Source organism: Achroia grisella, unplaced genomic scaffold, assembly GCF_030625045.1.
Source record: "Achroia grisella isolate CSIRO2021 unplaced genomic scaffold, CSIRO_AGI_Agris_v1 utg402, whole genome shotgun sequence".
Lineage (NCBI taxonomy): Eukaryota > Metazoa > Arthropoda > Insecta > Lepidoptera > Pyralidae > Achroia > Achroia grisella.
The window spans coordinates 3722865-3733570 of record NW_026712841.1 but is presented as its reverse complement, the minus strand read 5'-3'; the positions used below and the strand labels follow the sequence as shown (position 1 = coordinate 3733570).

Below are 10706 nucleotides of genomic sequence, written 5' to 3'. Positions count from 1 at the left end.
AGTTCTCTCAAACTGAGTTTCCTAAATTGCCAGACAGTTTTCTTGGTTCCTTCTCCTACCAGACTCATTGAAACCGTATATTGGGTAACAACGGTGTATACAATTTCATATCAAATTCGTTATTTTAAGATGCTCCATTTTTTCACATATTGCTCGGAACAGTATTATAACTTGCTCTGCTCGTTGCCAGACCCTTAGTGCGGTTCCAACCCCCCGCCGAACCCCCCTAAACTATACTATTTTATAAATAAACTTACGTCATATTAATAAAGCTGAAATTTATATATATTATTGAGAGTCCTCTCAAACTGAGTTTCCTAAATTGCCAGACAGTTTTCTTGGTTCCTTATCCTACCAGACTCATTGAAACCGTATATTGGGTAACAATGGTGTATACAATTTCATATCAAATTCGTTATTTTAAGATGCTCCAATTCTTCACATATTGCTCGTAACAGTATTATAACTTGCTCTGCTCGTTGCCAGACCCTTAGTGTGGTTCCAACCCCCCGCCGGATCCCCCTAAACTATACTATTTTATAAATAAACTTACGTCATTTTAATAAAGCTGAACTTTATATATACCCAATTTATGTTACCCAATATACGGTTTCAATGAGTCTGGTAGGATAAGGAACCAAGAAAACTGTCTGGCAATTTAGGAAACTCAGTTTAATAGTTCTCTCAATAATATATATAAAGTTCAGCTTTATTAAAATGACGTAAGTTTATTTATAAAATAGTATAGTTTAGGGGGATCCGGCGGGGGGTTGGAACCACACTAAGGGTCTGGCAACGAGCAGAGCAAGTTATAATACTGTTACGAGCAATATGTGAAGAATTGGAGCATCTTAAAATAACGAATTTGATATGAAATTGTATACACCGTTGTTACCCAATATACGGTTTCAATGAGTCTGGTAGGATAAGGAACCAAGAAAACTGTCTGGCAATTTAGGAAACTCAGTTTGAGAGGACTCTCAATAATATATATAAATTTCAGCTTTATTAATATGACGTAAGTTTATTTATAAAATAGTATAGTTTAGGGGGATCCGGCGGGGGGTTGGAACCACACTAAGGGTCTGGCAACGAGCAGAACAAGTTATAATACTGTTACGAGCAATATGTGAAGAATTGGAGCATCTTAAAATAACGAATTTGATATGAAATTGTAAACACCGTTGTTACCCAATATACGGTTTCAATGAGTCTGGTAGGATAAGGAACCAAGAAAACTGTCTGGCAATTTAGGAAACTCAGTTTGAGAGGACTCACAATAATATATATAAATTTCAGCTTTATTAATATGACGTAAGTTTATTTATAAAATAGTATAGTTTAGGGGGGTCCGGCGGGGGGTTGGAACCACACTAAGGGTCTGGCAACGAGCAGAGCAAGTTATAATACTGTTACGAGCAATATGTGAAAAAATGGAGCATCTTAAAATAACGAATTTGATATGAAATTGTATACACCATTGTTACCCAATATACGGTTTCAATGAGTCTGGTAGGATAAGGAACCAAGAAAACTGTCTGGCAATTTAGGAAACTCAGTTTAATAGTTCTCTCAATAATATATATAAAGTTCAGCTTTATTAAAATGACGTAAGTTTATTTCTAAAATAGTATAGTTTAGGGGGGTTCGGCGGGGGGTTGGAACCACACTAAGGGTCTGGCAACGAGCAGAGCAAGTTATAATACTGTTACGAGCAATATGTGAAAAAATGGAGCATCTTAAAATAACGAATTTGATATGAAATTGTATACACCGTTGTTACTCAATATACGGTTTCAATGAGTCTGGTAGGAGAAGGAACCAAGAAAACTGTCTGGCAATTTAGGAAACTCAGTTTGAGAGAACTCTCAATAATATATATAAATTTCAGCTTTATTAAAATGACGTAAGTTTATTTATAAAATAGTATAGTTTAGGGGGGTCCGGCGGGGGGTTGGAACCACACTAAGTGTCTGGCAATGAGCAGCGCAAGTTATAGTAATGCTATGAACAATATATGAAAATATGGAGTTTCTTAAAATAACGAATTTTATATGATTTTTTTTACACCTTTGTTACCTGGTACCTGCCAAAGGAACCACGATCCAGGTTTCATGTTTGGGGATCGTTCTTACCTGTGTTGGGGACACACATACAAGAACTTTCACGTTTACTAAAATGACGTATGTCTGGCCGTCGTGGGCTCTTGCTCTATCACGTATTGATACCGATGAGACTATACTGCTATGTCAACTGAAACTTGACTTATTCCACGAATAATCACAAGAGCTGTCTGTAATTTTGGTGCGTGATATAAGAAAGATTTGTTAAGTTAGAACATGAAATAGGTCATATAATATCATCCTTGGATAATTCACACAACTCCATGTAAGCAAGTCCAAGCTAAGCAGAGTTGGTGTTATGGGTATTAGACAACTATAGTACATATATATTTAAATACATATTATACTTAACAACCACTACAAACAATCATATTCATAAATATAAATGTTTGTACCGTACGACGAATCAAACCCGTGTACTAAACCGCTTTACTACCGAGACCGTCCAATATATGCAGCGTCATATAACACGAAGAATTAATAAATTAATGGGAAAATTTTATCAATTTGCAAGTCTTTAGGCGCAATATTGCAAAGTTTAACACTATCCTTTTAGGTCTTATATATATTAAATGAATAGCTGAAAATCGACTAATGTTTCCTTAAACATTCTAGGGGTAAATAATTATTAAAGGAATAAATATCGAACTAAGGTATATTTGATTTTTTTTATAATAAATAAAAACTATTGATTGCAAAAGGAAACAATTTTGGAAACTTGAAAATCCATTTATTGGCAATCGGATATTGCTATAGGACTGACCCACGTTACGCCGTTGATAAAACTATAATTTTCTTATCTTGGTTGGGGTTTCTTTTATTTGTTGCAGAATGGATTTGTTGTTACATATTACTATTTTTCCACAGTATAGTCAGCGTCAAATAGATAGTGGCTCCTTGCCACTATCTATTTGACGCTGACTATAATTAATTATTTAATTGAATTTAAAAATTTTGAAATTAATTGAATTTGACTCATGCTGAGTCAAATTCAATTAAATTGAACACTGCCTGGCTGGGCTTGCACAATATCAATTTCAAATGAACACACTATAGTTTTCTTTTAATTGATATATTTTGGTGACAGTATGAGAAATCATTTCTTTTTTTTTTGTAATTTCTTACTGATAATCTTAAAAGAAAAATATGTATTTACTAATTTTCTTAGGTAAACTTTACTACATCAAAATACATGGATCTGTAAGTGTACTTTTTCAAATGAGAGATAGAAGAGAGAGAGATAGAAGTTTTTATTCAAATCAGTTCAGAGTTATGAATTAATGAACATTAATAAAACAGCCCCATTTGAAACTCCTCTTCCTTTTTTGGAGACGGTTAAAAATAAACTACTATAAAAATTTCCCAATAATAGATAACAAAATTTCACTTTAGTTTCAATATTCTTATTTTATCTTTAAGTTTGTGATGTTACATTAAATCTTCTTTCTCTTGTGAGGTTAACCTGAAATGAAACAAGAATGAGATTTTTATAAAGGGAACATAACCAAATTATTATAAAATTTTCAAAAAGGCATATATTATTTAACCACCTTTAAATGGAAGGCAGCTAATCTTCAGATACTGCCTAATCCAACTATTTCAAGTTCATTTTCACCAACAGTATTCAATATGTAAAATGATGCTTCAGAATACCTGTAAGAATAGTTGGGAGAGATTAAACAGAAGTATAAGACTTATAATAGTAATAACAAAGTTTTATTTTAGATACATAATTTGTAGAATGGTAAGTAAAAAACAAGAGAACAAATTACTTTTTTATCTATGTATATATACATTTGTCATTATTGATGTTTTAATATTCATATATAGATGTAATAATTATATATTTAAAGCAAATTAATGATTAAACATAAATTAATTATTATTACCACTTTACATATTCACACTGCCACATAACAGCACTCTTGATTGTCATCCATGAAATTGCTACTGACTGTACAAAAAGAACAAAAGATACATATTTCATTCATTATACACTAACACAATGTACATCATACAGGCCATACCGCTGACCAACACACTCACCCCAGAATGCAGCTAGCATCAGGTATCATCCACTTGCACAGGCAGCCAGGCACCAGGCAGGTTACACTTTACCTCATTTAGGTTGTCTGAATGTAGCAGTCACATCTTGCATGACACTCATACAGGGCGACACACTTTTATATTTTCTTGAATTAAACATTGAGTAAGAATTCACAATCAAAGATATATGCATTCACAACCTTTTGCAACATGGAAAGAAAAACTACAGCAAAATGTAGTCCATATTCTTGTATGACATAATTACTACTTATACTTAATTTTAGTAATTATCTATATTGAAAAATTAAAACATCCATCTCAGAAGACATTCTTATTTATTTCTCTAAGAACCTTCATACCACATCACAAATATACACACAATACTAGTCATCTTACAATAATTAAAACAATGTGGGTTTACACTTTCAAATACATTACTCACTATGATCAACTTTATGCATAGTATAGTACTAATGACAAACTTACAACAATTATAAATTCATATACACTCATTACCCTAGTTTCCATACAAACATCCCAATTATGACTGGTTGAAGTAACAGCTCACCTCATGTCTGTGGTTTATTATTCCATCCACTGCTGGAGCCAGAGCCCCCTCCACCTCCACCAGCACCACTACCGTTACCATTCCAATTGCCTTGACCGCTTGGCCAATTTCCTTGGTTCCAGTTTCCATTTTTACCGCCATTCCAACCTTGACCACTGCTTCCGCCTTGATTCCATGATGGAGGTGGGCCATTCTGATTCCAATTTTGGCTGCTATTCCAGTTTTTTCCAGAATTATTCCCTTGTGGTGGACCGCCTTGCCAATTATTGGGTCCAGAATTACCTGGACCACCAAGAAAACCACCCCAACCAGCTTGGTTTAGTGCTGCAGCAACAAGACTTATAGGCAAATTAAAATTATTTGGTGGCCCTCCATTTGGATTTATTCCCAGATTTTGCATATTAAGTGTATCAATATTATTACTGTTTCCACTACTGCTATTTGGTCCCCCAGAAGAAGTCGACCTATTTCCATCCCAATTGTTGGACCCATAAGAATCATCTTTCCAATTTTGGTTAGACTTACTTTTTATCTTTGGTGCAGCACTGGATACCGATACAGATGCTCCCTTGATGACGTGATCCTCTCCGCATAAACTCTGTGCAACCTCGGGATCCAGGAAAGTGACAAACCCAAAAGCTCTGAATGGACGTGGAACAAATACATCAGTGACTTCACCAAATTTTGAAAAATATTCACGGAGGTCATCTGCTGTCATATCTTCAGTACATCTTCCTACAAAAACTTTACATGGCATTTGAGGTACAACACCTTCTTTAGAGTTTGGAATTCGGACATCCACCCAACGACCATCTATATTGTGTCTTTGTGCAAGAGCTCTCATCTGTGAAGTATATGTGGCAAAGCGGATAAAGCCAAAGCCTTTAAATGAACCATTTTTATCTTTCTTTAATTGAACCATAACAACTTCACCAAACTGTTCAAAATATTGTTTGATGGACTCCTCTGTGGACTTCCAGGGTAAACCTAGACATATCAAATCTGAACAAGTAAGCTTCTTTTCTAATCGCTTTGTCTTTGCTGCTGAATTTTCGGGGGATACATCCTCCATTTTACGTTTATTTTCTTTAGGAAAAACGCAAATATATAGATGTTTTCCCCAACCGACTTCACTAGGTGGGTGAAGCTTTCCATCACTTAAGCGAATACCTCGAACAGATTTACTATCAGGGTGCCGATATTTTAAACCACATGCTCCAGGGAACTGGGCTACAAGCGTTGACAAAAGTAATGTGCCGTCCATTTCACAGGGTATTTCCACGGCATTCGTATCATCTTCATCTTCACTTACTCTGATGTAATCAAATAAATCTTCATTATAATTTTCAGATTTACAACACATGATGCATATACTAATGATTATCAAAATGGAATACAACAAAGGTAATTTTGAATAATAAATTATAGCTTGTCAAATGTATTCTCGTCTTGGACAAACTAGAACAAAGAATATACTACTCAAGAGAACTAGAATTTGACAATTAGTAAAAATCATGAAACAAGATGGCTACTGCCACAGAGTACTTTTTGACACAGCTGCTGAGCAATGGGCCAATGTGAGTTAGTATTTTTTCTTAAGTATAATAATGGAAAGATGTACTCGCCTACGCAACGGTATACACTAGCAGGGTACCAGTGGAGTGTGGTAGAATGAAAATGAAGTCAGGACAGTGAGCCGATCTTGGCAAATGGCGATTTACCACGATGGTTTCCAGGGAGAACCGCGTGGAGGTCAACTGGTACATTGCTACCAGTATGTTAATTAGTCCACATTACCAACAATTCCCATCTCCCCTATAGAGTTAGTATACTCCCTTGCATTTGATCAAATTTAAATTTGCGTGTGTTCACCATTATTATATAGTTTGTATGTTAGAAAAATAGGTTGATTTATATTTAAGATTCTAATATTATATATTTTACTAGTATTCAATAGTAGGATTAATATTATTAGTTAATTTAATTTTCCAATATGTTTGATAATGTAATAACTTCTTAAATTAGAGAGGTGTGCTAACTACGATGGTTGTTGACTTATGTTATATTCTAATGGCGCCCTCTAGCGAGATACACTATCAGTAGTCATCCATTGCGCCCTCCTAGAAGAGTACCGATGACTGTCTGTCCAAATTGTTTTCATTCCTATTGTTTTCCACTTTAAAGGCTTGGTTGGTCTGGTCGCGGTTTTGATTCTCGCACGGTGCAAATATTAATGAGTATGATATATTTATAATATATTTTTAAATATTTCTATTATATGTCTACCCATAACACAAGGTCCTTTTCGCGTGGGTCCAAATGGCACTGTGGTAATTGTTCTGTGTTATTAACAATATATTACCTGCTTGTCTGTCACTGCCGGTGTTCAAAAGCACCTTCTAATTTGTGTTCTGGCTACTCACTAGTATAACGGATGAGCCAGCCATCACTGCGCCTTGACCATATTTTAGGGAGTCCTATGACCCGGCCCAACACCCAGCCACATGTCTGGGCATTTAATGAGCACGTTTACTGAAGACACTCGACCACATTGTGCCTACAGATGTGCCTACACTTGTAAAATTTCGGTAAGCACTTGAGACTCTTCCATTAGTTTATATCTCTACAAACATAGATTTAAGTTAAGTGTAAAACAGTCCGCATTACGACTCCGCGTTGAGTATTTGTGTTTCTTATAAGTATTGTCGCACATTACCAATACCAATAAATACTAACTACAATAAATAGTACAATTATTTACCGGTATACTCACTATAGCACACATATAACGCTACAGTGATGAGTATTACCAATTTACATAGCTACTTAAATATAAGAAATACATTAGAACGTTGTAATAAATCTATTTTTTTTACTAGATATTGTTGTCATTTATGAATACGTCTGCCCTATAATGAAATGAAATGATTTTAATGATATGAAATGATTTATTTTGCGAGAAATGTGGTGTGCACAGATGTTATAAAGTACATATGGTTCCATACAATCCGTCTTATATGAAGACATGCAAAATTTTATATTAGTTATGCTTCTGTAAATAATTACACAATTCTGTCTTTCAGATAGCATATTACATTATTATATTATACAATTTTAAGAAATTATTATATCTATATTATTATTTAGTCATTATATGTCAATATTATTACTGTTATGTCATTACTATTATATTAATATTATCCAATTCTTAACTCATTTTACCATCAAAATTTAAAAATTCTTTTACTGTATAAAAACATCTCTCAATTAACCAATTGCGTAATCTATTTTGAAAAATTTCAAAAGTCATTTCTCTAATAGTTTGAGGTATTTTGTTGTAAATTTTTATACACATTATTCTACAATTTTGATGAAATAGCGCACTATTTACTGCAGGTATTCTCAATTTTGTAGGATCTCTTTGAGTAATTTTATTACATTCTTCAATTTTTTTAAATAATTCAGGATGTTTCTTTACAAACAGTCCGATTTCCAAAATATATAAAGAAGAAACTGTTAAGATCTTCAATTTCTTAAAATACTGTCTACATGAGTCAATGGGACCCAGACCGCAAATTGCGCGAATGCATTTTTTTTGAACGATTAGAACTTTGTTGATGTAAGTTGAGTTACCCCATAGTAATATCGCATACCTTAAAACAGAACCAACATAGCCATGATATGCTGTAATAGCTGCTTTCTCACTTGCTGTATTCCGTAAGCGTCTGAGAGCATACACGAATTTATTAAGTTTAGAGCATGTGTTATTAACATGTTCTTTCCAGTTACAGTTATGATCTAAAGTAATACCTAAAAATTTGACCGCATTTTCTTTAGCGATTAGCTCGTCACGATATTTTATTGTAAGTAATTTATTTGTCATTTTATAATTAGCAAATTGCACATAATTAGTCTTTTGTATATTAATTCGTAGCTGATTACAATCAAGCCAGTCTCCAATGTCAAGAAGCGCTTTATTAATCCTGTCATTGTAATTGATTGAAGTCTTATTGTGTGGTATTATCACAGAAACATCATCTGCAAATAGGATACAATGTTCCGTTGTTGCTTCAGGTAGGTCATTAATACTTATTAGAAAAAGAAGGGGTCCTAATACACTGCCCTGAGGGACTCCTGTTCTGTTGCATAAATAGTGAGACCTAAAATTTGAAGAAAGCAATTTATTGTTTATACAGTTAATTTCTACACACTGATACCGGTCACATAGATAACTTTCAATCCATTTCAAGGCCTGTCCCCTGATACCATATGTTTCACATTTTGATTTTAATATGTCATGATTTATTACATCAAAAGCCTTGCTCATATCCAAAAATATTACTGTAACAGGTATCTTTTTATCTATGTTGTCGGTAATTGTGCTGATTAAGGTGAAGGCTGCTAAAGTTGTCGACTTATTTTTTTGAAAACCATTTTGTTCCTTTTTAATAACTTGAAACCTATCCAGAAAGCTAGATATACGTTTATACATTGCTTTTTCAAATACCTTGGATAGATTAGAATTTAATGCTATAGGGCGGTAATTACCCAATTCCAATTTACTATCCTTTTTATGTATTGGCTTAATAATTGCAGTTTTTAGTCTGCTTGGAAATTTGCCTTGGATAAATGAATTATTTACAATATGCGATAATATTGGAGCAATAATATCAGCACAACCTTTTAAAATAGTGGCTGATATATTATCAAAACCGACAGAGTTTGTATTTTTTAGCGAAAGAATATGTTTCAGGATTTCATTGTCAGTGCACGGTTCTAGAAATATTGTTTTATCTATTTTATTTGTAATTATTTGTTTATTTACGATATTGGAATAATATTTGGGATTGTCATTTGATATAGAAATAAAAAAGTCATTAAATATGTCAGCTATCTTTTTTGGATCCCTTAATGTTTCTCCATGATAGTTTATGGCGTCAATTTGCTGATATGTTTTTACACTATCATTTTTATCTTTGATGATATCCCAGGTTGCTCTACACTTATTTTTAGCTTTAAGTATATAATTGTTATGTTCTTGCTTTTTCGAAATATTAATACATTTTTTTAATAATTTGTCGTATTGAATAAAATTTAATTTATTTTTGACACATTTTTTTGTATATGCAATGTATCTTAGTCTTCTTTTTTTATTGCAAGACACTCGTATTCCTTTAGTAAACCACTTTGGAGAAGATGTGTTTGCATTAATCTTTACTTTTATTAATGGAAAACATAGATTATAGAACAAAACAAAGGTATCGTGAAAACTATCAAATGACTTGTTAGTATCATTGTCACATAGAACATCAGACCACGAAAGATTCGATAAACATTCACGAAATTTTAATAAATTGTCTTTACAGTAGTCTCTCTTTTCCACGTACCAATAGTGATTTCGCCTATTTTTTTTACTGGGGAAAGTTAACGTTTGTCCTGTATTGTGGTCAGATAACTGAAGTTGGTGTATATTACCTATTCCATCCTTTATATTACTAAAAATGTTGTCAATGCAAGTATTTTTCCTCGTCGGCTTAGTTATGTGAATATTAAAATTATTACTAAGGAGTATGTCATTCAATGTCAATGTCAAATTATTATTTTTTAAAATATCAATATTTATGTCACCAGCAATTATTATACGTTTATGTTTCTTTGTCAATGTGTGTATGAGTAAATCGAGTTTAGTTAGAAAATTGAGTGAGTTCGAGTTCGGAGTCCTATATATACAAACAATAATGCAGTCCAATAAAGGAACGCTAATACCACAACATTCAAAATTTTTTTCCTCGGAGATTTCTTTGCAGAATTTAATTATTTTACCTTGTAATGGGTTTCGTAATAAAATGCACACACCACCACGCTTTTCAGTTTCTCTAGAGAAATAACATGCAACATTGAAATCTTTTATTTTTATATTGTAGTCGTCACCTGTTCTGACGAATGTTTCTGAAAGACAAATTATGTCT

General features: G+C 33.2%; 1 protein-coding gene across 4 annotated transcripts; it reads right to left on the bottom strand.

Moving 5' to 3' along the window:
- Positions 1 to 3065: 3065 nt before the first annotated feature.
- LOC131844286 (TAR DNA-binding protein 43-like) lies at positions 3066 to 6195 on the bottom strand. Of its 4 annotated transcripts, XM_059193126.1 has the most exons (5): positions 5263 to 6195; positions 4170 to 5019; positions 4013 to 4077; positions 3674 to 3776; positions 3066 to 3585 (listed from the first exon to the last, which is right to left on the bottom strand). In XM_059193126.1, exons 1-2 carry the CDS (start codon positions 6098 to 6100, stop codon positions 4739 to 4741), a joined length of 1119 nt encoding a protein of 372 aa, XP_059049109.1. In that variant the 5' UTR covers positions 6101 to 6195; the 3' UTR covers positions 3066 to 3585; positions 3674 to 3776; positions 4013 to 4077; positions 4170 to 4738. The 4 variants fall into 4 exon arrangements, with proteins under 4 accessions (XP_059049109.1, XP_059049106.1, XP_059049107.1 ...); XM_059193123.1 differs by having other exon boundaries at positions 3069 to 3585; positions 4170 to 6195; XM_059193124.1 differs by having other exon boundaries at positions 3071 to 3585; positions 4738 to 6195.
- Positions 6196 to 10706: the final 4511 nt, after the last annotated feature.